The 25,492-nt window shown below is 47.5% G+C and overlaps 2 protein-coding genes across 2 annotated transcripts; both read left to right on the top strand.

Moving 5' to 3' along the window:
• Positions 1 to 7,808: 7,808 nt before the first annotated feature.
• Positions 7,809 to 9,749, top strand: Zg16 (zymogen granule protein 16). The gene is made up of 4 exons (XM_090357714.1): positions 7,809 to 7,842; positions 8,453 to 8,514; positions 8,682 to 8,814; positions 9,336 to 9,749. Exons 2-4 carry the CDS (start codon positions 8,460 to 8,462, stop codon positions 9,649 to 9,651), a joined length of 504 nt encoding a protein of 167 aa, XP_090213840.1. The 5' UTR covers positions 7,809 to 7,842; positions 8,453 to 8,459; the 3' UTR covers positions 9,652 to 9,749.
• A 4,848-nt stretch (positions 9,750 to 14,597) lies between these two features.
• Positions 14,598 to 24,856, top strand: Kif22 (kinesin family member 22). Its single transcript, XM_090357992.1, has 14 exons — positions 14,598 to 14,976; positions 17,389 to 17,584; positions 19,348 to 19,475; positions 19,561 to 19,715; positions 19,929 to 20,138; positions 20,222 to 20,452; positions 20,571 to 20,724; positions 20,852 to 20,984; positions 22,324 to 22,492; positions 22,915 to 23,083; positions 23,578 to 23,645; positions 24,293 to 24,499; positions 24,590 to 24,649; positions 24,745 to 24,856. Exons 1-14 carry the CDS (start codon positions 14,919 to 14,921, stop codon positions 24,790 to 24,792), a joined length of 1,986 nt encoding a protein of 661 aa, XP_090214118.1. The 5' UTR covers positions 14,598 to 14,918; the 3' UTR covers positions 24,793 to 24,856.
• Positions 24,857 to 25,492: the final 636 nt, after the last annotated feature.

The following is a 25,492-nucleotide window of genomic DNA, read 5'->3' as shown; positions in this document are numbered from 1 at the left end:
ATTCCTTCATTTTTGAAAACAGGGGTTGAAGCTGCCTCAGTTGGTAGTACCCTAGCCAATGAGCCAAAGTGTCAGGTACCAAGATCAAGTCCCCATCTTAGACAGAAAAAAAAAGGAGTGAATGTGCTGGATATGGTGATACAAGTCTACAATCCCAGCAAATCAGGAGGCCGAGACAGGAAGATCTTGAGTTCCAGGGATATACCTTCAGATCTTATCTCCAAAAAGAAAAAAAAAACAACAACCAAAAGGGCCTACTGGTAGAGTGCTTGCCTACCATGCATGAAGACCTTCCTTCCTCGATGCCACATACATAGAAAAAGCCAGAAGTAGTGCTGTGGCTCAAGTGATAGAGCTTTAGTCAAGGACAATGCTCAGGCCCTGAGTTCAAGCGCCAGGCCTGGCAAAAAAAAAAACAACAACCAAGAGCTGGGTACAGTGACTCAGGCATGCAACCCTAGCTAATCAGGAGGCTGAGATCAGAGGATCGCAGTTCAAAGCCAGCCTAGGCATTAAAGAACCTGAGACTCTTTTTTCCAATTAATCACTAGAAAACCGGAAGTGGCGCTGTGGCTCAGGGGTAGGGTGGTAGCCTTGAGCTGTAGAGCTTAGGGACAATGCCCAGACCTGGAGTTGAAGCCCCATGATCCACATTAAAACAAAACAAAAAACAAACAACAACAACAAAATTAGCCGGGCACAGTGGCTCATGCCTTTAATCCTAGCTACTCAGGAGGCTGAGATCTGAGGACTGCGGTTCAGTGCCAGCCTGGGGAACTAAAGTCTGTGAGACTCTTATCTCCAATTAACCACCAGAGTAAACTGGAAGTGGGGCTGTGGCAAGGGGTAAGGTTGAGTTAAAGAGCTCAGGAACAATGCCCAGGCCCACAGTTCAAGTCCCACTACCGATAAAAAAAAAAAAAACAACCAAACAAAAACAAAACAAAGTCTCAGGGCTACAATATGCATGAATTTTAAAAAATACCATGCTAAGTAAAATAAGCCAGTCACAGAAGGAAAAGTGCTTAGGACTGATCCTTATTGGAGGGTTTAGAGTCATCAGATTCACAGACACAGTGAAATGGGCATTGCCCACAGCTAGGGCGAAGGAATGGGACTTATTGTTTAATAGAAATACTGTCTGAGAAAATGAAAACATTCTGGAAGCCAGGCATCAGTGTAATCCTCACACCTGTAATCCTAGACTCCATAAGAGTCTTATCTCCAACTAACCACCATAAAAAAGCTAGAAGTAGAGCTGTGGCTCAAGAGATAGAGCACTCCCTTTGAGCAAAGAACCAAGGAACAGCAGCTAGGCCCTGAGCTTAAGCTCCAGTAGTGGTGTGTACACACACACACACACAGAGGACTCAGCTATAACACCGTGTCTTCTTCTATGACTACTCCAATGATGAAGAGGAGGTAGAGTTCTCTCTGTGACAGGTGAAAGGATATACAGGGAAACCTTCCAGGAATAAATGATGCCTGTCTACACACCTAGTATTTCCTAAAGAATGACTCCACTTCCGGGCTTAATTCCAAGGAAATTATCAGGAACCAGCCAGGATGGATTGGCCTGAATTTCTTTAAAAAATAGGCAATCAAGCCAAGCTCACTAGCAGAGGCTGTGTGCTGTAAGTGTGGCCAGATATTTCCTTTTCAGGAACAGAAGCCAACACAGATTGGCTCATGGTAGATGATTATGTCCACATTTGTGTGTGCTCTATCCAGGGTACTTCCTATTTCCTCCTACCCCCAATCACGCATCTACTTTCTGTCTCTATGGATTGTTTATTCTGAACACATATAAATGGAATCATAATGTGTAATGTGATTAGCCTCTTTCATGTAATGTAATTTGAGAGTCCTGTATTTTTTTTGTGCCAGTCCTAGACTTGAATTCAGGGCCTGAGCACTGTCCTTGGGCGTTCTGAAGGCTAGAGCTCTATCACTTGAGCCACAGCACCACTTCTGGCTTTTTCTGTGTATGTGGTACCGAGGAATCGAACCCAGGGCTACATGCATGCAAATCAAGCACTCTACCATTAGGGCACACTCCGGGAGATAGTCATAATCTTATGACCATAGTCATATGCCACTGTGCCTGGTATTATGGAACATAATGCTTTCAAGGTTTATTTATGGCATACTTCAATACTTCCTTCTTTCCCCATTGTTATCCCTTTTTTAGCAGAGTAATATTTTATTGCATTCAACATTTCATTGGCTTGTGAGTTGTTTCTACTTTGTGCTTACCGTAGTGATACTGCTAGGAAAATTCATATGCCAGGTTTTGAGTGGACATATGTTTTCAATTTTTTTTTTGCCAGTCCTGGGCTTAAGCTCAGGGCCTGAGCACTGTCCTTGGATTTTTCTCAAGGCTAGAGCTCTACCACTTGAGCCTCAGCACCACTTCTGGCTTTTTTTTCTAAGTATGTCGTACCAAGGAATCGAACCTGGGTCTTCGTGCATGCTAGTCAAGCACTCTACCGCTAGGCCAAACTCCTGGCCCATATGTTTTCAATTTATCTTGGGCATATCTATGTATAACTAGATTTGCTATGTCATGTGATTATTCTAAGTTTAACTTTTTGAAGAACTATGAGCAGTCCCACTGTAACAGTTAAATTTAGCTAGGTGCCAGTGGCTCATGCCTGTAATCCTAACTGCTCAGGAGGCTGAGATCTGAGGACTACAGTTTAAAGCCAGCTTTGGCAGGAAAGTCTGTGACACTCCTATCTCAATAAACGCTTCAGAAAAAGCTGGAAGTGGCACTGTGTTTCAAGTAGTAGAGTGCTAGCTTGAGCAAATGCAGCTCAAGTCAGCTGTGCCCAATTCATCTTCCTTCAGGCATGTCCAACTCCCATCTCACCTCTCTATTGAATATGGAATTTTTGGGCCTTGCTGTTCACATCTGGGAACAAGAGGCCAAAGCTAAGAATGGGTGGGGAGACAAAGGAGAGGTTTATGACATGTGGTGCAGGCCACTACATGAGCCAAACCAGAATGAGGTGGACAAATTGCTTTGCACTTCAGAAGTTTAGCTTTAGCAGACAAAGGAAATATGCTCTGCCCTGACCTCTTCCTGTTCAAACCTTCTGTTGTCTGAGAAGCACTAGTAGGTAAGTAGCAGAGAGAATAGCCTCACATAGATTACAAGAAAGACAGCCTCATTCATTCATTCATTCATTTATTCATCAATCATTCATTTAGTGGACAAGTACTGAGGCTTGAATTCAGTGCCCAGGCATTATCCCTGAGCTTTTTTACTCAAGGTTGGTAGTTAATTGGAGATAAAAGTCTCACGGACTGGGCCGGGAGTTTGGCCTAGTGGTTAAAGTGCTTGCCTAGCATGCATGAAGACCCGGGTTCGATTCCTTGGTACCACATACATAGAAAAAAGCCGGAAGTGGTGCTGAGGCTCAAGTGGTAGAGCTCTAGCCTTCTAGCCTTGAGAAAGTCCAAGGACAGTGCTCAGGCCCTGAGCTCAAGCCCAGGACTGGCAAAAAAAAAAAAGTCTCATGGACTTTCATACCCAGGCTGGCTTTGAACCACAACCCTCAGATCTCAGTCTCCTAAGTTGCTAGAATGACAGGCATGAGCCACCCGGCACCCGGCTCCAGAAATATATTTATGTCCTCTTCCCAATACAGTTTCTCCAAAGGAAAATAAGAAACCAAAGAAAACTTAAGTCTACATCGGCAAGGCGAGATAGTGACAGGAAAACATCTGTGGAGGCCCATTTGACAGTCTGCATGTCACCAGGACCAAAGGTATGGTCCTCCTTATTTCTTTATGGCATGCCCATCTGGCCAGGTGTCCTAGAGGTGACTCAGCTGGGGACTGCTGGGAGCTCTCAATTTAGTTGAGGAGGACTTTATCGGAGTAAACAGATAAATGACTATAAGAGGTAATTGGAGTCATAAGAGGGCAATGTAGGAAGAATCAGGAGAGGCCAGGGAAAGGAAGGAGGAATTTTATTCGAAGAGGAGGAGTTGGGAGGAAAGGAGAGTTGGGAAGAAAGGTGGGCACAGCACATGGTGGGATTCTCTAAGCAGCCCTGAGGCTGCCAGGCGGGCTGAAGGGAAATGATTCAGACAGCTGGGGTAGCATGAGCAATGAGTGAAGATGACCCATTTCAGGCCTCCACAGGATGGGATTGTGGGCCTACGGGACAGGGGGTGGAAGGGTGCAGGGACAGCCCTTGCAATTTGACCAAGTCACTTGCTTATCCACAGTTCAGGGTGAGCAGAAAAGAAGTGCTTAAATGTGTTTCAGGCTAAGATCTTTTTTCCCCCATGTATGGAAGACTGATAGGTAAGCAAATAGGGAGAAAACTTTGTGTCAGTACTGGGGCTTAATCTCAGGGCCTGAGCACTGTCCTTGATCTGTTTTGTTCAAGGCTAGCACTCTACCATTTGAGATACCACTTCTTTTTTCTAGTTAATTGGAGATAAGAGTCCCATGACCTTTCCTGCCCTGGCTGGCTTTAAACCAAAATCCTCAGCTCTCAGCTTCCTGAGTATGCATGTATGTATGTATGTATGTATGTATGTATGTATGTATGTGTGTATGTATAGATAGATAGATATATAGATTTTTTTGCCAGTCCTGGGGCTTGAACTTAGGGCCTTGGCACTGTCCTTGGACACTTTTTGCTCCAGGTGAGCGCTCTGCCACTTGAGCCACAGTGCCACTTCCGGCTTTTTCTTAGTATGTGGTACTGAGGAATCAAACCCAGAGCTTTGCACATGCTAGTAAGCACCCTAACCACTAGGCTAAACTCCCGACCCTAGATATATATATATATATATATTTTTTTTTTTTGTCAGTCCTGGGCTTGAGCTCAGGGCCTGAGCACTGTCCTTGGACTTTCTCAAGGCTAGAGCTCTACCACTTGAGCCCCAGCACCACTTCCGGCTTTTTCCTGTATATGTGGTACCAAGGAATCGAACCCGGGTCTTCGTGCATGCTAGGCAAGCACTTTAACCACTAGGCCAAACTCCCGGCCCCCCTAGATATATATTTTAATAACTCCCTATAATCCTAGCTAATCAAGAGGCTGAGATCTGAGGATCATGGTTCAAAGCCAGCCCGGGCAGGAAAGTCCATGATGCTCTTATCTCCAATTAACCACCAGAAAACCAGAATTGGCTCTGTGGCTCAAAATGGTAGAATACTCACTTGCCTTGAGCAAAAGAGCTGGGACAGTGCCCAGGCCCTGAGTTCAAGCCCCACTACTGACAAAAAAAAAATCCCACAACTTTGTGTGTGTGCCAGTACAGAGACATGAACTCAGGGTCAGAATATTCTCCCTTATGTTTTTTTGCTCACAGCTGGCTCTCTATCATTTAAACCACAGCTCCATATCTGGCTTTTTGGTGGTTATTTGGAGATGAGAGTCTCTTGGACTTTTCTGCTCTGGTTGGCTTTGAACAGCAATTCTCAGATCTGAGCCTCTTGAGTAGCCAGGTGACATAAGCCACTGTGTTAAGCCCATGAGAGTCATATGTCAAATTAACCATAGAAAAGTCAAAAGTGCAGCTGTGACCCAACTAGTAGAGCATGAGCAGAAAAGCCCACAAACAGCAGCACCCAGGGTCCTGACTTCAAGCCCCAGGATTCAGGATTCATTCATATTTTCTCATCAGGCATGGTGGCTCACACCTGTAAACCCTGATACTCTGGAGGCTGAGATCTAAGGATCACGGCTCAAAGCTATCCAGAGCACTAACAGTCTGTGAGACTTATCTCCAATTCACCACCAGAAAACTGGAAGTGGTGCTATGGCTCAAGGGGTAGGGTGGTAACCGCCTTGAGTTGAAGATTTCAGGGACAGTGCCCAGGACCAAAGTTCAAGTCCCACCACTGACAAAAAAAAGTTAGCTCATCAGAACATGCTTATCTTGAACTTGGAAAGGAGAGAAATGAAGAGAAGCATCCTAACTACTTGTCTGGCTCCACTCCCGGAATCTGCCACCCAAGAACCCCACCCTAATTCCGGCTTCCCAGGGCAGGGTACTCTGAATGCCTAGTCAGTGAGGACTGATACCGCTTATTCCAGCTGTGAAGGCGCCATCCTTCACGTCACTAGAAAGACTGTGTTGACTCAGAAGGATCAGAGGGCCAGTCATATAGGAGATGGGTAGGAGGACTTAGGGGTCAGTTCCAGGGACTTTAGGTTGAGAGAACTCTGTCCTGGAAGAGAAGGGCCTAAAGAGAGAGGAAATCTATAGCATCATCCTTGGCATAGTTCAGAATTTAGGGGAGGAAAAATCAAACAAATGTCCTATAGACAGCCATGGTGCCTTAGGAGTCTTGAGGACCCCAAATCCAGAACTACCTGCCCCCCCGCCCCCGAGAAAGACCCATAAACCTTCATTTCTTAGCTGCCTATTTGCCCAGGAGACTTTCTGTAAGAGGAAGGAATATGCAGGCTTTGGGTCCATGTGCCACTCTAAGTCACCATTAAAAAAAAGAAAAAAAAAAGTTCTTTTTGTTGTTGTTGTTTTATGTCATTCCTGGGTTTGAACTAGAGGTCTAGGTGCTGTTCCCCCACCCCCTGCTTTTTTTTTTTTTTTTTTGCTCAAGGTTAGAACTCTACCATTTGAGCCATAGCTCCACTTGCAGCGATTTAGTGGCTAATCAGACACAAGAATCTCACAGACGGGCTGGGAGTTTGGCCTAGTGGTTAAAGTGCTTGTCTAGCATGCATGAAGACCTGGATTCGATTCCTCGGTACCACATACATAGAAAAAAGCCGGAAGTGGTGCTGAGGCTCAAATGGTAGAGCTCTGGCCTTGAGAAAGTCCAAGGACAGTGCTCAGGCCCTGAGCCCAAGCCCAGGACTGGCAAAAAAAAAAAAAAAAAAAAAAAGAATCTCACAGACTTTCCTGCAGGGACTGGCTTCAAATTATCATCCTCTGATGTCAACCTTCTGATTAGCTTGGATAACAATTATGAGCCATCAGTGCCTGGCAAAAGAAGAGTTTTGAGAACGGTCTGGCAGAATAAAATGAATCACTAGATGGACGGGAGGGAAAATACATCAAGGATTAGTCATGATAGAATCTATATGGGAGTAATATGAGTGCTTACTTTACAAGTCATTAAACTTTATGTCTTTATGTTTGGATTTTTCATAATAAAATATCAGTATGTGGAAAGAAAAAATCATGAGGTAAGTGGCAGGCACTGGTCACTATAAAGTATTTAGCATTGCATTCCTTATCTGAGAATTTACATTTCAACATTGCCTGCAGAAGGCAATGTTAATCATCATGACAAATGGCAGATTTCAGGTGATTTAATTTTCTTTTGTGTGTGTGTGTGTGTGTGTGTGTGTGTGTGTGTACTAGTAGTTTGAGCTCAGAGCCTAGGCTTTGTCCCCGAGTTTTAGTGATCAAGGTTAGCATTCTACAATTAGCATCCTCAGATCTCAGCATCCTGAGTAGCTAGGATTGTAAGTATAAGCTACCAGTTCCCAGCTTTTCAGGTGAGTTAGGAGAGGGAGCGCTCTTTCCCGAGAACCTTAGATTACACCCTTTAGAAGATCCAACCACTTGGCTTACCCAGTTGCTGGCCTTATGGTTTCTGACTTTCCTGAAGTTTATTCTAGCCCTTCTGCAATCGCACCCTTCGTTTAGAGTGGATCCCACCTTGTAAGCTTTGGGGGAGGGGAAGATAAGATGTTCCAGATGCTGTCTGGCATCTTATCCTAAGAGATTGATCATATTTGCTCAGGAGGTGAGGTTCACACGATAAAGGGCCAAAGGAGGACTTAGGCTTGGTATAAAAGATCTGGAAGTTTCTGAGGGGTTACTTTGCATTGGACCCTGGCAGGTAAGGAGTGAATTGGTGGAGAGGGATTCAAATCTGAACTAAACTGAGTGGCAGCGGAGCCTTGGGTAGGTGGAGTGTGTGGCATGAGCTAGTCTTGAGTAGACCAAGTACCTGAATCTAAGGTCTTGATCTCATCCCAACTCTTTCTGCGACTTTGTGACCTATCCTAGTTAGACCAGCTCTTTGGACACAGGTGTAGGCATTGTCTCTTCTATTGCCATCTACAGCGAGCCAGATGCACCTCTAAAATGTCTTCTGATCTGAGAGCTTGGTGAAGCCAGGGATTAAATCTTGTTCCATAGACTAGGAAAATGAGACTCCCGTTGTTGGTGTAAAAGATGGAAGAGGGCTTGACTCTTCTTAACCTGGGGAGGTGGGGGAAAAGGCTGGCCACAATCACACCAGGGAAAACCAAAAGGATTAAAGGGATTAAGGATACAGAAGACATGTATCTAAGAGGAACGAGACTATTGATAAAGAGTTTTCTCTAGGTTCAAGGCTGGGGTTGCCTATGCATAAATAAAAAGACTGAAAAGTCCAGGTCCAAATTACAGTATACATAAAGTTGAGAGGACAAAAAGTAATCTTTCCTTTCTTCTTTCTATTCCAGCTCCAGAATGTTGACCATTGCTCTCTTAGCCCTTCTTTGTGCCTCAGCCTCTGCCAGTGCCAGTAAGTGAGATGCTATGGGCCTGGGAACTGAGGTCCGAGAAGGCAGCTTCCATATTGTTGTTAGTCAAAGCATTGACACTTTGACTTGAGGGAGTGGAAAGAATGGGAATTGTGGGGAGCATCTAAGGCCTTAGATTTCACTGTCTCAGCCCTTCTCTCTCCCTCAGTTCAGGCCCGACTGTCTTCCTATAATGGGGAGTATGGAGGTAGTGGAGGACAGCGCTTCTCCCATTCTGGGAACCAGCTGGAAGGCCCTATCACCGCCATTCGTGTCCGAGTCAACAGATACTACATTGTGGGGTAAGACTGAGTCGCTATGGTTTGGAGAGGCTCTGAGATCTCACTAAACTGGGAAGTCTTCATTTGCTTTGGATCATATCTGCTTCCATCACCAAGGGGGTCCCAGGTATGAAGATGATATCACTAACAAGTAACAGATTCATGCAGTTGAGTTGGGTACCGAATCCACCTTCTCCCACATGCACTACCTTAGCACATCAAAGAACCCGAAATTGATGGGTACTGCTGACTCATCCCTGCAATCCTAGCTACTCAGGAGGTTGAGATCTGCAGATCAAAGTTTGAAGCCAGCCCAGGCAGAAAAGTCCATGAGACTCTTACCTCCAATAAACCACCAAAAAAAAGTCAGAAGTGAGACTGTGGCTCCAGTGATAATGTGGTAAGCTGCAGCAAAAGGGCTCAGGGAAAGTGTTCAGGCGCTGAGCTCAAGCATAAGGACTGACACAAAAAGGAAGAAAATAAAGGGTCTTGAACTTGGATAACCTTGTTTCCCTTCCCTCCCTCCTCACCCCTGCTCCCAGTCTCCAGGTGCGCTATGGCAAGGTGTGGAGTGATTACGTGGGTGGTAAGCAGGGGGATCTCGAGGAGATCTTCCTGTACCCTGGGGAATCGGTGATCCAGGTGTCTGGCAAGTACAAGAACTACCTGAGGAAGCTGGTCTTTGTGACCGACAAGCAACGCTACCTACCTTTTGGGAAAGACACAGGCACAAGTTTCAACGCTGCTCCCTTGCATCCCAACACCGTCCTCCGATTCATCAGTGGCCGAGCGGGTTCCCTCATCGATGCCATTGGCCTCCACTGGGACTACTACCCCAGTGAGTGCAGCAGCTGCTAAGCTTCTCTTCTTCCTCTTTGGCCAGGGGCCCTGGTGGCATGAGTTCTTTTATCATTAATTCCCATACACAGGGTTTAATAAAGTGATAGTGCTAAAAAGCTGGTGTGTATATGGTGTCTGTAGCTGGAATTCTGCTTCTTCATTCTGGTAAAAAAAAATATGCGAACCTAATTTCTGGCTATCTATTGGGCATAAATCTGAGAAAAGTGGGAAGGTGGGGAAGTATTAGAGGCCTGATTTTATTTTTCATTACTTTTGTTTTTGGTGCTGGTACTGGGGCTTAGACTCAGGGCCTCACACTTTTGCTGTTTTTCACTCAGGCCTGGCACTCTATATTACTTAGGCCAGAGCTCCACTTTCCACCTTTTTGCTGGTTAGCTGGAGGTAAGAGTCTCTTGGACTTGTCTTTCCAGGCTGGCTTTGTTCCATGATCCTTAGATCTCAACTTTCAGAGTAGCTAGGATTATAGTATGAACCACTGGCACAGGCTTTGGGGCTTTCTTTATAATTTATCAGGAAGAGATAAGATTCTGGCTTACCCTACTCTTTTCAAGGTTAGCTGCAAAGAATGTAGACCCAACAGGAGTTCTGAGGCTAGGGCAAAGCTTATTGACAAGTTGCCCAAACCCCAGATGTCCCATTTTCCTGCTCAAATCTTACATAGTACTTCTTTCCCTTGACAAAATACTTCACAGTAGAGTGTCAGGACCTCACACTGTTGACCTGAATCTATTCACAGAATGTGGTGGGCCTGGACCATTGTCCTAGAACCTAACTCCTAACTTTAGTCACTATGCTTAAGGACTCTGCTCTAATTCTCCTACCCAGGTGCCACCCACCCTTGTATTCTTGCTCAGCTTTTTCAGAGCTAGGATTCTTCAGGAAGCCTCATCTCTTCTGCAGTGTAAATTCTGTCCACACCATGCTCAAAAAAGGAAAACCTAGCCAGACTAGGGTGGTCTGTGCATGTAATCCTAGCTAATCAGGAGGCTGAGACCTGAGGACTGAGGTCCAAAGTCAGACTATTATCTCCAGTTAACCAGCACAAAGCCAGAAGTGGGGCCTGTGGCTTAATAGTAGAACACTAGGCTTTCACAAAAACAAACAAACAAACAAACAAAAACAGCTGGGCGAGGTGGCTCACGCCTGTAATCCTAGCTGCTCAGGAGGCTGAGACCTGAGGATTGAGGTTCAAAGCCAGCTTGGGCACAAAGTCCAAAGTCTGAGATACTCTTATCTCCAATTAACCATTAGAAAACTAGAAGTGATGCTGTAGTTCAAGGGGGTGGGTGGGAGACTTGAGCTGAAGAGCTCAGGGACAGTGCCGAGGCCCAGAGTTCAAGCCTCCACGACCGACACTGACAAAAAAAAAAAAAAAAAAACCCTCCCCCCCCCAAAAAAAAAACTCCAAAAGCAAAAATCGTTAAGGGCAGTGTCCATGTCTTGAGGTCAAGCTGTAGGACCAGCATAAAAAAGCAAGCAAGCTCAAAGTGGAGAGATTTTTACTACAGGTTGTTACAAGGAGTTCTTTGAAATTCAGGGCAACATTAAGGTGACTGGATAGATTTAGCAAGGACACAACACTGCTTGGAAGTAAACTTTAGAACTTCTACTTCCTAGTTCTAGAATATTAATAAGTACTTTCAGTTGGCAGTGACAGACAATTACTCATTGCTCCCAACAGATTTATTCATAGGAACTGTGAGGATCACATTGCCTCTCAGTTACACATAGATAATAGTCACATACAATTTTTTTTTTTTTTTTTTTTGCCAGTCCTGGGCTTGAGCTCAGGGCCTGAGCACTGTCCTTGGACTTTCTCAAGGCTAGAGCTCTACCACTTGAGCCTCAGCACCACTTCCGGCTTTTTTCTACGTATGTGGTACCGAGGATTCAAACCCGGGTCTTCATGCATGCTAGACAAGCACTTTAACCACTAGGCCAAACTCCCGGCCAGTCACATACAATTTTATAAAGAAATATTAACATAATAGAAATAAACTCATGACTAATCTGTTTTCTTTTATAACAAATTCTTTTATTTTTTTTCCACACCACCAATGTCATGGGGCAGATTATGCCACTGTAGTTTGCAAGTTTTTGTTGCGATATATAACAGATAAAATGAATCCGCTTAAAGTGGACAATTCAGTGATTTCTAAGATATACACAAGGTTAATTAATCATCATCTCTCGAGCTCAGGACCTGAGCACTGTTCTCAAGGCTAGCGCTCCACCACTTGAGCCACAGTACCACTTCTGGCTTTTTCTACGTATGTGGTACCAAGGAATCAAGCCTAGGTCTTCATGCATGCTAATCAAGCACTCTACCACTAGGCTAAACTCCCAGATCCTATCATCACTTTTTTTTTTTTTGCCAGTCCTGGGGCTTGAATTAGGGCCTGGGCACTGTCCCTGAGCTCTTTAGTTCAAGGCTACCTCCCTACCTCTGGAGCCACTTCCTGTTTTCGAGTGATTAATTGGAGATAAGAGTCACTAGGTCTTTTGTGCCTGGGGTGGCTTTGAACCTTGATCCTCAGATCTCAGCTTCCTGAGTAGCTAGGATTACAGGCGTGAGCCACAGTGCCCGGCTGTCCTTTGACACTTTTTGCTCAAGGCTAGCACTTTTTAACTTGAACCACAGTGCCACTTCTGCCTTTTCCTTATTATGTGGGTATCAAGGAATCGAACCCAGAGCTTTGTGAATGCAGGCCAAGCATTCTTACCACTAGGCTTATTAAGGTCCTGGCTGTCCATCATCACTCTTATTTTCATCACCTCCAAAGAAAACTCTTAGACCCCTAGTAACCAGTCATTTACTTTGTATATAAGGATTTGCTTAATCTACACATGCATATAGATGAAATAATAGGGCTCTTATGTCTGTTTCATTTATTTACTATGCTTTTATGAGACTATTTCATTCCTTAATATAATAGATCTCTGGCAGATCAGGTGTCTGGTTCTAGGATAGCCTTTATTTATTTATTTGCCAGTCCTTGGCCTGAAACCCAGGGCTTGGGCACTATCCCTAAACTTTTTTTGCTCAAGGCTAGTGCTCTACCACTTGAGCCACAGCACCACTTCTGACTTTTTCTGTGCATGTGGTACTGAGGAATAAAACCCAGGGCTTCATGCATGCTAGGCAAGCCCTCTACCACTAAGACACATTCCAAGCCTTAGGGTAGCCTTTAAACCAGTGGTTTTCATATTGTACCAAGTAAAGGTACACAGTGGAAGACTAAATGATGCAAATTAATGTCCTGGCTTTTGACTATTTGACATATAAGATTTCAGTTTTTGAAGAAATGTACCTTCTACTTTAAGAAGTTTTAGGGGCCCAGAGTGTGTTCTAGTGGTTGAGTGCTTGCCTAGCATGAATGAAGCCCTGGGTTCGATTCCTTGGCACTACATACACAGAAAAAGCTGGAAGTGGTGCTGTGGCTCAAGTGGTAGACCATTATTATCCTTGAGAAAGATCAAGGACAGTGCCTAGACCCTGAGTTCAAGCCACAGGACTGGCAAGAAAAAAATAAATTTTAAAATTGCTGAATCAAAAATTTAAAATTGTTCCCAGTGGCTTGTGTCTGTAATCCTAGCTCAAAACCTGAGCAAGAAAGTCTGGGAGACTCATTTTTAATTAACCACCAGAAAGCTGGAAGAAGTACTATGGCTCAAAGTGATAGAGCACTAGCCTTGAGTTGAAGAGCTTAGGGACCGCACCCAGGCCCAGAGTTCAAGCCCCATGACTAGCAACAATAAAAAGAAGGTTGTTAATAAACTAAATCTGGACTAGAAAATGAATGTTTGAAAAAAAAGTCAGCAATAACACAAGGAATTTGAAACAATGAGGGTAAAAGAGAGATACTGGGGAACTTAATAACTGAATTCCGAAGTGTGAGCAAAGAAATGGTGTCAAAGAGAAATTCCATGTCTACAGCTTGGGCAACTAGGAAGAGAAGGAATTCATTTTCTGAGAATAAAAAAGGAAAATAACTCTTAAGACCTTCTGAAAGGCTTTTGCTTGTTTTCTGTTGGTCCTGGGCCTTGAATTCAAGGCCTGGGGGCTGTGCATGTCCACAGCCTGGAGCTCTGCCACTTAAGACACTGCTCTACTTCCGAATTTTTGGTGGTTAATTGTTGGTAACAGTCTCTTGGATTTGTCTACCCTGGCTAGCTTCCAACTGCCTCCTCAGATCTCAACCTCCTGCATAGCTAGGATTACAGATGTCAGTCACCAGCGCCTGGTTTTACTTGTTTCCTTTCTCTCTTCAGCTGGTCTCTCAATGCTTGGAAAAGAACTTCCCTATTTGGGTCATTTGAACACTCATTTTATCACACGAAATGAACGTGGCCCGATTCTAGAAACGCAAATAAGGCCAACCAATGTTTTAGATTAGATCATCCCCGGCTCAGCTTCCAGAGGAGATGTAGAACGATTGATTTCACAGTCTGTCAGCCTCAGATCCTGGGTGTCAAGCAGACTCGCCGCTTAGTAAGGAGCATCGAACTAGTGTCCTGGACCAAGACAGGCGACAGAAAGGGACATCCAGTGGTTTTAGGCTGCGCAAAGGGTGTGCATAAGGTGCGTGGCCACAATCCAATCTGTGTGGTCCAAACTTCAGAGACCAGAACCGGAGGCTGTGGCCCAGTCGACTCGCACTGAAATCCTGCAATCCACAAAACGACCCCCGAATCGCAAAGTGACCTCGGAGACAAGAAACCGCAGGGAATGAGGGCAGTCCCGACTGGAATAATCCCGATTCCAGACGGCGTCTTCCTTCTTCGCGCCATCACCTCTTCGCCACGAAAGCAGCGAACACGGTATCTTCGGCGCTGAGAAACTCCTTTTATCACTGCTTGACTCGCATCAGATTTGCAGCTGCGAGGCGAAAAGTCTTCACTACGCAAATCTACTCCTGGAAACAAGGAAGCCAGAGGCGCAGGCAGCTGAGTGCGGAGGAACCTTCCCGGGTCAAGCGACAGCCGCAATCCCGCTGAACCAGCAGGCCAGGCCCCAGGGCGCAGCGCTGACGTCACAGCTGCGCCGCCAACTTGACAGCGCATGCGTCCTCCGCCAAAGCTCGTTTTTTTTTTTTTTTTTTTCCCTCCGCAGGACCCGGAAGTGAGCCCTAGAAGGCGGGATAGTCTCTGGCGACAATCACGGGCTTCCGGAAGCGTCTAGTCACGATTGGTTGGCCCCCAGGAGAGGGGCGGGGCTCCGGGAAATTCGAATGTGAGAGGCAGGCCCGCAAGAAGGAGGTGGAATGGACGCCGGGGCCTCGGCGCCGCTAAGGCGACGCGAGATGGCGGCGGCCACTTCGGGTACGTGAGGCGGGGTGCCGAAGACTAGAAGCCTCCCAGGGCAGTGCGATGGAGTCTGGCCCGAGCTCCACGGCTGCCTCGGGAGAGTCCAGGGTGGAGCGGGGGTGGGCAGTCCCCGGGCGTCGGGTCGCCGGTGCCGCGTCGTTTTCTGGTTGTTGTACTCGGGTCTCTTGATTTAAGTGGACACCCCCGCCCTGCCCAGGAGTTTGGCTCCAACCTTTTCCTTCCTGAGCTTCGCCTTCTTCATCTGTAAAGTGAGGAGAATGGCGGTTACCTGACGCGCTAGCCGCACAGTGGGAAGCACGAAGCTGGCAGTGGATTTGGGGGTGACCCGGTTTTGGGGTGCAGAAATCCGGGGGGGGGAATGCAGGAAGGGTTTGCGAGGCCCAGACCAGGCGGGTGCGAGTGGATAGCGGCGGAGGCCCGGCGGCTGTGGCTGATGCCTGTAATCCTAGTTCCTTAGGAGGGGAGGTAAAGCCAGAAGTGGAGATTTGGATCAGTGACCGTTCTTCCTGTCCTCAGACCCACAGGGGAACAAAAACATGACTAACCCATGTTGAGCCTTAGCGGAGTGCCAGGCATAGCTGAGAACGCCATCAGGCTGCTGTTACTGCCCTTGTTTTGATACGAGGAAACCTGTCATAAATGGGTTATATAGCTTGCTCGAAGTTAACACAACTAGTAAATATTGGGGCTTGTATTCACACTCTGGCAGTTGGATACCAGAACATCTGTCCTTAACCATTATGCCCAAGTATTCCTGTCTAGACATAAACTCCCTTCATCCTTCTTAGACCCACTATATCTGATGGATATAGTATTAGTGTCATTGCCTCTTCCTTAGAAGAACTTAGTCTGTCTCATTAGTCACATAAATGTAATACAGTGACAGTGTCTATAAGCATGATTTTCTATAATCTGAAAAATACCTTTAGATATTCTAGAGGGCTTTATTAAGAAAGGGCTATTTGGACTGGAGGTGTGGCTCAAATGGTAGAGTGCCCATCTGGTCCTGAGTTCAAGCCCCAATACCAGCATCAAAAAAGAAAAAAAAAAAGGTGTGGGGGGGTGGGGAGCTCTGAGTTTGGCCTAGTGGTAGAGTGCTTGCCTAGTATGAATGAAGACCTGGGTTTGATTTCTCAGTACCACCTACATACAAAAAGGCAGAAGTGGTGCTGTGTCTCAAGTGATAGAGTGCTAGCCTTGAGAAAGTCTAAGAACAGTGCACAGGCCCTGAGTTCAAGCCGTAAGACTGTATTTTTCATACAAAAAGGAGAAAAGAGGCAGCTGGGCACTGGTGGCTCACATCTGTAATCTTACTTTCTCAGGAGACTGAAATCTGGATCATGGTTCAAAGGCAGCTAGGCCAAGAAAATCCAGGAGACTCTTGTCTCCAACAAACCATTGAGAAAAAGCTGGAAGTGTTACTGTGGTGTAATTGGTAGAGCACTAGCTTTGAGCTAAATAAGCTCAGTGGCAGTGCCCAGGACCTGAGTTCAAGCCACAGAATGGGCCACAAAACAAAAACAAAAATGAGAGTTAACTCCCCATATGGTGGCACATGTTTGTAATCTCAGGACCAGAGAGCCTGGGAAGCTGAGGAAAGAGGTATGTGCATGTATGCTCTGGTAATGGGGCTTGAACTCAGGGCTTGGATGCTGTCCTTTAACTTTTTCCTCAAAGGTGACATTTTACCACTTGAGCCACAGTACCACTCATGGCTTTTTGGTAATTAATTAGAGATAAGAGTCTCATGTTCTTTTCTGCCTGGGCTGCCTTTGAACCATGATCTCAGTCTCCTGAGTAGCTAGGATTACAGGCGTGAACCATAGGAACCGAGCTGTTTGTTTTTGTTTTATGTTCTTGTGTATTCTGGTGATCAAAAGAGTCCATAATGTTTTTTTTTCTTCATATGACTTAGATTTAGTCATCAGGAGCAAATGAAGCTTATTAGAAAAGAGCTGTATATCAGTACCTTTTGCAGAGTGAACTAGGACAGAAAACGATGGGGGGCTGCTCCTCAACCTGATTCCTTCCAAAGAAAGATGTCGATGGTATCTTTTTTTTTTTTTTTAATGAAAACATTACAGAACTAGGGAACAACAACAACACACATATGCACAAACTCCTTTTCATTCCATCAAGAGAAACACTATTGTTGGGCTGGGGCAATTGCTGAAGTGGTAGAGCATCTTCCTAACAAGTATGAAACTGAGTTTAAATCCCAGTATGAAGGAAGCAAAATCTTTAGATATTGTTCCAGGCACTAACACTGAATCCACTTTCAATAAGATCACCCAGGTGACTGCTCAGATATTGCTGAGTTTGAGGGGTACCCACAGCATGGTCAGGATGGAAAGTGCTTCTCTGCCACCATCATCCTTTCATGCTTCAAACTCTTCTCTCCTTCAGGGGCCACTCGCTGTCGTCTAAACAAGATGGGGACTGGCCGGCACCCACCTCCAGCTCGAGTAAGGGTAGCTGTAAGACTTCGGCCATTTGTGGAAGAAGCAGCTGGATCAAGTGAACCTCCCTGTGTACGAGGCTTAGATAGCTGCTCCCTTGAGGTTGCCAACTGGAGGAATTGCCAAGAGACTCTGAAATACCAGTAAGGCTCAGGCCACTCTTCCTTCTCTTAGGTCTGATCACATTATTATCGATTGCCTACTTTCTTAGACCAGCCTTCCAGGATTCTGCTCTCTTCTTAGCCTAGCTTTGCTTTCTGAACCTTCATTTGTTTGGGAAGTATTTGTGGTGCCCACAGTGATAGGTCCTCTGTGAGATACTGTAGGGAAAGACTAGAGGCTGACTCAGACATGGACTACTACAAAGGGGCTGAGGGGAGTCACAATTATTGCCTGAGAGAACATAGCTGGGGTTGGGAAGCCCCCTGGAAATCTTTTTTTTTGGGGGGGGGGGAGAGGATTGCTTGAACTCAGGATCTGGGCACTGTTGCTTAGATTTTTTTTTTTTACTCAACTGGCACTCCACTATTTGAGCCACATTTACACTTCTAACTTTTTTCTAGTTAGAGATAAGAGTCTCTGAACTTTCCTGCCTCAGATCTCAGCCTCGTAGGTAGCTGGGATTATAGGCCTGAACCAGTGCCTGGCTGTAGCTACTTTTGAGTAGTACCAGAGTTAAGAACAACATGACCTACAAAGCTGAAAATATTTACTGTCTGGCTCTTTACAAAAAGTTTATCGGTTCTTAGCCTGTGAGGTGGCTTACTCCTGTAATCCAAGCTACTCAGGCTGAGATCTGAGGATCACGGTTCAAAGCCAAAGCCAGCCTGGGTACTACAAAGCTGTAAGACTCTTATCTCCAATTAATCTCTAGAAAATGGGAAATGGGACTGTGGCTCCAGGGTAGGGTGGTAGCCTTGAATTGAAGAGCTTGGAGACAGAGCCCAGGCCCAGAGTTCAAGCCCCATGACCCACCAAAAAAAAAAAAGGTTTATTGATTCTTAATTCTTGGCACTTAATAATTTGGTTTCAATTTCTCTCCAGCCTTATCTCATCAACTTGTACTAAATTCCCTGTTATATCTAAGCTATAGTTTCCTCTCTAGAATACAGTGAATAGGCTTACAGGTATAAGCTTTTAAGTAGTGTCATCTTTTTTACCTGTTACAGCATGCAGGTTTTTTGTTTTTTTTTTTTAATTTTGCCACTTCTGGGGCTTAAACTCGGCCTGGATGCTGTTCCTGAGCTGCTTCTGCTCTAGTCTAGCGCTCTACCATTTGAGCCTCAGTGCCACTTTTGGCTGTTTCTGAGCATTTTATTGGAAATAAAATGGACATTCCTACCTAGGTTGGCTTCAAATCATGATCCTTGGATCTCAGCGTCCTGAGTAGCTAGAATTACAAGTGTGAGCCACCAGTGCCTGGCTTGCAGATAATATTTGTGCTGCACGTAAAAAAGATTCAGAAGTTCATTCTTTATACTATGTCTTGTCTGTTTGCTATGTTTTCCATCTTTCTGGCAAATATTTCCTGTACCAAAATTAGTTTTTATTTGTTTGTTTTGCTTTTATGTGGGTCATGGGGCTGGAACTCTGGGCCTGGGCACTGTCCCTAGGCTCTTTTAGCTCAACACTAGTGCTCTACCTCCTGAGCTACAGCCCCACCTCCCATTTTCTAGTGATTAATTGGAGATCAGAGTCTCGTGGACTTTAGTGCCCAGACTGGCCTTGAACCACGATCCTCAGATCTCAGCTTCCTGAATAGCTAGGATTACAGGCATGAGCCACCATGCCTGGCTTAAAGTCTTTGTATAAGGAATACTTTCTTTTAAGTTTGAAGCAACTATCTTGTAAGTCAGGGTAACAGTAGAATACTGTGCTAATGCCTTTCTTTTCTTCTGGTCTCCAGGTTTGATGCCTTCTATGGAGAGAGGAGCTCTCAGCAGGATATCTATGCAGGTTCAGTGCAGCCTATCCTAAGGCACTTGCTAGAAGGGCAGAATGCCAGTGTGCTGGCCTATGGGCCTACCGGGGCAGGTGAGAGAGCCTAAAGAAAACAACCACAGCCAAAAAGGGTTAGAGAAAAGAAGAAAACTTCATAGTTTTCTCATTTTCCCCCCAGGAAAGACACATACAATGCTGGGCAGCCCAGAACAACCGGGAGTAATTCCCCGGGCTCTCATGGACCTCCTACAGCTCACAAGGGAGGAAAGTGCTGAGGGCCGGCCATGGGACCTCTCTGTTACTATGTCGTACTTAGAGATCTACCAGGAAAAGGTAAAGCCTGCCTCTGGTTGGGGATGGAGGAGACAAAATGTCAAAGAAAGACAGGGTTCTGCTCTAGTAAAGAGATTGGGTGAGACCTGGAAAGACATAATTGGGGTGGCAGATATACAGCTGCGAAAGTCAACAAAGGAAAGGAGACTGGTCCCCAGGAAGTAAAGCAGCCTATACCTGGAGAACCAGCCTTACTTGCCATTGCTTAAACAGGTATTAGACCTCTTGGACCCTGCATCAGGAGACCTTGTGATCCGCGAGGACTATCGGGGAAATATCCTGATTCCAGGCCTTACGCAGAAGCCCATCACTAGCTTTGCTGATTTCGAGCGCCACTTTCTGCCAGCCAGTGGAAATCGGACTGTAGGAGCCACCCGGCTCAACCAGCGCTCCTCCCGCAGTCACGCAGTACTCTTAGTCAAGGTGAAGCCCCCTGACAGGGGAGGTGAGGATCTGGGAAGCCCTTGGAGCTTGAGGTAAGCCTTGGGGTTCTTGCCCATCTCCAGGTGGATCAGCGGGAGCGTCTGGCCCCATTTCGCCAGCGGGAAGGAAAACTCTACCTGATTGACTTGGCTGGTTCAGAGGACAACCGGCGCACAGGCAACCAGGGCATTCGGCTCAAAGAGAGTGGAGCCATCAATGCCTCTCTCTTTGTGCTGGGCAAGGTGGTGGATGCACTGAACAAGGGCCTCCCTCGTGTGCCTTATAGGGACAGCAAGCTCACCCGACTGTTGCAGGTCAGGCCCGCCCATGTTCTTCCCAGCAAAAGAGGGTGGTTGGGGCAAGGGAATGAGAACAACCAAGGAATGAGAAGACTGGGATTCTGATCCATCCACTCCATTCTCTACCCCTCAGGATTCTCTGGGTGGCTCGGCCCACAGCATCCTCATTGCCAACATTGCCCCGGAAAGACGTTTCTATCTAGACACAGTCTCTGCACTCAACTTCGCTGCTAGGTCCAAGGAGGTGATCAACAGGCCTTTTACCAACGAAAGCCTTCAGCCTCATGGTGAGGACAAGGGGTAGGCAGGAGTGGAAAGGCCAGGTCTGGAGGAATAGAGTTTTCTGAAGCTACCATGTATCAGCACAGGCTGACAACCCCACTCCCCTTTTCATCTTCTCCAATCTTCTCCTAGCCTTGGCACCTATTAAGCTGTCCCAGAAAGAACTGCTAGGCCCGTCAAAAGCGAAGAAAGCTCGAGGTTCTGAGGAAAAGGAGATTGTGAGTCCTGAACCCACAGCTGCTCCAGCCCCTGCCTCCCAGCTCAGGTGAGCAGTAGGGACTCAGGTATTACCGCCCCCCCCCCCCCATAGGCAGAGCTGGGATATCCTGTGTAGCAGTGGTGGGTTTAGCCTTTAAGATCCTTTAGCTGTGAACTTATTCTCTGCTTTCCTCTTGGGCTTCTGCCCCTCCCTCTCTTATTTTCTAATCCTTTTTTGCCAAGAGCAAAACCTCACTTTTTTTGGGGGGGGGTCATGGGACTTGAACTTTGGGCCTGGGTGCTGTCCCTGAGCTCTTCAGCTCAAGGCTACCTCTTGAACCACAGCCCCACTTTGTTTTCTGGTGGTTAATTGGAGATAAGAGTCTCACTGACTTTAGTGCCCTTTAGTGCCGGCCAGCCTCCTGAGTAGCCTGGATTACAGGCATGAGCCACCATGCCTGGAACCTCACTTTTTTTTTTTGCCAGTCCTGTGCTTGAGCTCAGGGCCTGAGCACTGTCCTTGAACTTTCTCAAGGCTAGAGCTCTGGCTTTTTTCTATGTATGTGGTACTGAGGAATCGAACCCTGGTCTTCATGCATGCTAGGCAAGTACTTTATCACTAGGCCAAACTCCCGGCCCTGGAGCCTCACATTTTTGAGGCATCCTTTTGAAGGAGCAGTTTTGCTTCTGGACCAGATCTTTCAGGTCAAGAATAACAGGAGACCAAAGATGGAGAGACCGGGCTGTACAAAAAGGTTTCAGTTCAAAATGTCCATGAGCACAGTGCATCTTTTTATTTTGGTGCCAGTACCAGGGCCTGAACTCAAGACCTGCTTCTTGCTTGGCTTTTCCACTCAAGGCTGAGGCTCTATCAGTTGAGGCATAGCTCCACTTAATGGCTTTTTATGGTTAATTGGAGATGAGTCTCACAGACTTTCCTGTCCCAGTGAGCTTGGAACCATGACCTTCAGATCTCAGCCTCCTCAATAGGTAGGATTACAAGTATGAACCACGGGTACCTGGCTAAGATGACCTCTTCTGTGAAGCTTTCTCCAGCTCCTCTTCCAAATAGCCAGTCCTTAGCTATGGTTGTCATCCTGTTATGGTCTCATTCCTTATTAGACAGTGGTGCTTCTAGATCAGGACAGTAGTAAATCCCTTATACTTGGTGCTCAAGTATGTATTAAATGCTTATTCTCACTGACATCTTAGCATCTCTGAGAGGTTACTTCCCTGATGAGGACAGTCTTCCCAGAATGGGATGACTCATTCAGTGTTGCCCAGCAAGTGACAATTAGAGTTCTTGAACAAGATACACCAAGTTAAGGCATGGTAAGGGGAGTCCTGTTGGCAAAGGTGGTGAGAAAGAAGGGAAAACAGAGAATAACTGTAACCTCTTTGCTAAGTCCCCTGCAGAAGCTAAGCAACATGGACCCAGCCATGCTAGAGCGCCTCCTCCACCTGGACCGACTGCTGGGCTCCCAGGGGAGTCATGGGACTCCTCTGCTGAGTACCCCTAGGCGAGAGCGGATGGAGCTTCTCAAGACAGTGGAGCAGAAAGACTTGGAGATTGAAGTAAGTGTTGGGGGAGGTGGACTAGCATTCTTGTAGACCTTGAAAAGCAGGTCTAGCTCTTCAGACAGAGGACTGCTAGCGGGAGTCCAGTTGTCACCCAAAACTGCAAGTTTACTGCCTTTTAAATGTCCTTGACGTGACTGAACTCTGAAAAATAATCACATTTAGATGTAAAGAGGTAAAAGGGAAACATCCCAAAGAAAAGAACTAAACACACATTTCCTAAAACCCATCTCATGCTGAACATACTTAGACCTTTTCAGTATTTGCAGAGGCTTGTTCACAACGAGGCAGCCCCTCATCGTTAGAAACAGGCTCCATCAGTTTCCTGGTAGCTTCTATTGGATCCCTGTTTTCTTCAACCTCAGCCACTGCCATGCAGTGGGATCTGGGTCACAACTATCCCTGATCCTTTCCAACAGCGGCTTAAGATGAAGCAAAAAGAACTGGAAGCCAAGATGAAGACTCAGGAAGCTTTAGACCCAAAGGAGAAGGAAAACTGCACCATCACAATGCTCCGACCCCTTCCCCGTCGCATAGGCACAGTGGCAAAGCCTCTGAAAAAGGCTGTGGTAATGCCCCTACAGCTATGTAAGTAAGCAGGGTCCAGAAAAACCCATGTCCCATAAGAGATGTCCTCCTAGCACATGCCATCCTTAAGGACTGAGGAAGATCTGAAGCAGCATGGGGCTCTTCCCTGGGTGTCATAGAACAGTCAACAACTGAGACCATCTGGTGTAAGAAAGATCTTATGGGAGCAACAAAAAGTTAAGTAGATTGTGAGTGGTTCACTCAGGAGGATAAGATTGGAAAATCTCAAGTGTGAAGCCAGCCTGAGCAAGAAATCCCTGCTTTTGGTAGTTGGAGATAAAGAACTGCGGTTCAAGTGGTAGAGTGCTAGCTTTGAGCACAAAAACTCAGGGGGCAGAGCCTAGGCTCTGAGTTGAAGCCTCAAAACTGACTCCAAAAAAGTTAACTCAAGGTAGAGGCGATCTGGAGAGAAGCAAATGGTTTACCAGGGAGTAGGGAAGGTGGCCTGGCTGTGATTTAGCTCATGCACATTTTTTTTTTTTTTTTGCTTTCAGTTCAGGAACAGGCAGCATCCCCAGATACCCAGATCCACATCCTGAAGAAGAAAAGCCAGAAAAGAAAGGTGACTTGTTAGAAGTCCAAACTACACTTTCAGCCAGGCCCCTTAAGGGGTGGTGAGTTCTAGGGGAGGAGCACTGGGCTTATTTCACAGCCTGCTAGCTCTGTTGTTTACAGCTCTACCCATCTGCATGGTGTGATGTGGTGGCTCCTCAGCATTTAGGGAGAAATGCAGTGATAAGGCTGATCCAGCAGAGAGGGTGTCTGCCCACTGCCTGTGGTTTCTTCTTGGTGTTGGCCCTCAGTACCTAGTGAATCCATGGGTGTGTGGTCTTGCTCTTGCCTTCTCTACAAGCTTAATATGACCTAAGCATTCAATCTCAGTACCATTCACCCTGCACCCCAAGTGACAGACCTAGTACTAGAAACAACTGTGAAGACAATGTGATTTACTGCCTTCCAGCCCTTTAATCAGTCCCCGTCCCCCCCCCCATCCCTCCAGCACTGGACCTCAGGAATGCTAACCTCTAGCAGAGCTACACCTCCCAGCCCGAGGGAGGTTTTAAGAGCTTGCTTTGTGCTCTATATACACTGCTTCACGGAGTCTCCCCTTAACTGGGAGATAGGGGGCCACTGTTGAGTGCAGGGAGCAGCAGTCCTAGCCGAGTTTGAGCCGCCTGCCTGCCGTCACTCACTCCCCCTTGCCTGCAGCTGGAGGTGCAGACCTCGGAGCCTGAGAAGGACAAGGAGGAGTGGAACCTCGAGCTCAGCCCCGAGCTGCTGGCTCAGGGGCGCCAGAAAATCCTGGATCTGCTGAACAAAGGCTCCGCCCGGGACCTTCGCGGCCTGCAGCGCATTGGCCAGAAGAAGGCCCAGCTCATCGTGGGCTGGAGGGAGCTGCACGGACCCTTCGGCCAGGTACCCGGCAGCGGCGGGGGTGGGGGCCTGGGGGCAGGGGCGGACCGGGCTCGCGGGGCCCCGCTTGCTTCCCACGGCCGCGTCCCGCAGGTGGAGGACCTGGAGCGCGTGGAAGGCATCACTGGGAAGCAGGTGGAATCCTTCCTGAAGGTGAGCCAGGCGCCGCCCCCCGCCCCCGCCCCCGCCCCCCGCGGCCAGGTCGGCGCCGCCCGCCGCTGACGCCGCGCTACCTTCCTGTGTTGCAGGCGAATATCCTGAGCCTAGTCGCGGGCCAGGACTGCGGGCCCTCCTGACCGCCGACCGCGCCGCCCCTTTTAATCCTCGTGTAACCGCGCATTGTGTAAATACAGTTTGTACTCCGTGCCTCGGCCTGACTCTTTTCTGGGGGGCAGGGGAGGGGAGGGTCACGTCCCGTGGGGCGGCCGCAGTCCGTCCCTGCGCACTCCAGGCGCCATCTTTGAGGAAACCACGACCCAAACTGGCAGGATTGTAAATAAACCCCCGGGGCTGGGGCGGGAGACGGTGGCCGACCGGGGACAAAACGCGGCAGCCGAAGGCCCGAGGGCGACCGTTAGGCGGGCGCGCGCCCCGGCTTGGCCCCGCCCCATCCGTAGCCCCGGCGCGCGCTCCCCCTGCTCTGGCCCGACCACGACAGCGGTGTTGTATGCGCGTGCGCGCGAAATAACGGCCAGTGGCGGAGGGAAGTGGGGGGGGGGTGTGGGATCGTTGAAAGGGGGGGAAAGAAGAGAAGCCGCCCCGTCTCCCGCGCGCCCACCACCTGCGCCGTCGCCAGCCAATCGGCAGCCGTCTCGGGGGTCTCGCGCTCGGGGTGGCTCGGGCTGCCGGGTGGCTCCCCCGTCCCTCCTCCCGCCAGTGCCTCCCGTGCCTCCCCCCTCCCGCTGGCCCCGCGCGCGCTCGCGCTCGCTCCAGCCTCTGGTGTGTCCTCGCGCCCCCCGCCCGCCCTCCCCGCGCGCAGAGTGCTCCGCTCCCCCC

Source organism: Megascapheus bottae, chromosome 25 (genome assembly GCF_031878675.1).
Source record: "Megascapheus bottae isolate mThoBot1 chromosome 25, mThoBot2.hap1, whole genome shotgun sequence".
Taxonomy (NCBI): Eukaryota; Metazoa; Chordata; class Mammalia; order Rodentia; family Geomyidae; genus Megascapheus; species Megascapheus bottae.
This window is presented reverse-complemented; position numbering and strand designations above follow the sequence as displayed.

Excerpts from the sequence above, each read along its gene's own strand:
- Zg16 (XM_090357714.1), top strand. The coding sequence starts at position 8,460 with ATGTTGACCATTGCTCTCTTAGCCCTTCTTTGTGCCTCAGCCTCTGCC. Across the intron at positions 8,515-8,681 it reads CTCAGCCTCTGCCAGTGCCA|TTCAGGCCCGACTGTCTTCC; the intron begins GTAAGTGAGATG and ends TCTCTCCCTCAG. Across the intron at positions 8,815-9,335 it reads AACAGATACTACATTGTGGG|TCTCCAGGTGCGCTATGGCA; the intron begins GTAAGACTGAGT and ends CCCTGCTCCCAG.
- Kif22 (XM_090357992.1), top strand. The coding sequence starts at position 14,919 with ATGGACGCCGGGGCCTCGGCGCCGCTAAGGCGACGCGAGATGGCGGCG. Across the intron at positions 20,985-22,323 it reads GCCCCTGCCTCCCAGCTCAG|TCCCCTGCAGAAGCTAAGCA; the intron begins GTGAGCAGTAGG and ends CTCTTTGCTAAG. Across the intron at positions 24,650-24,744 it reads AGGTGGAATCCTTCCTGAAG|GCGAATATCCTGAGCCTAGT; the intron begins GTGAGCCAGGCG and ends CCTGTGTTGCAG.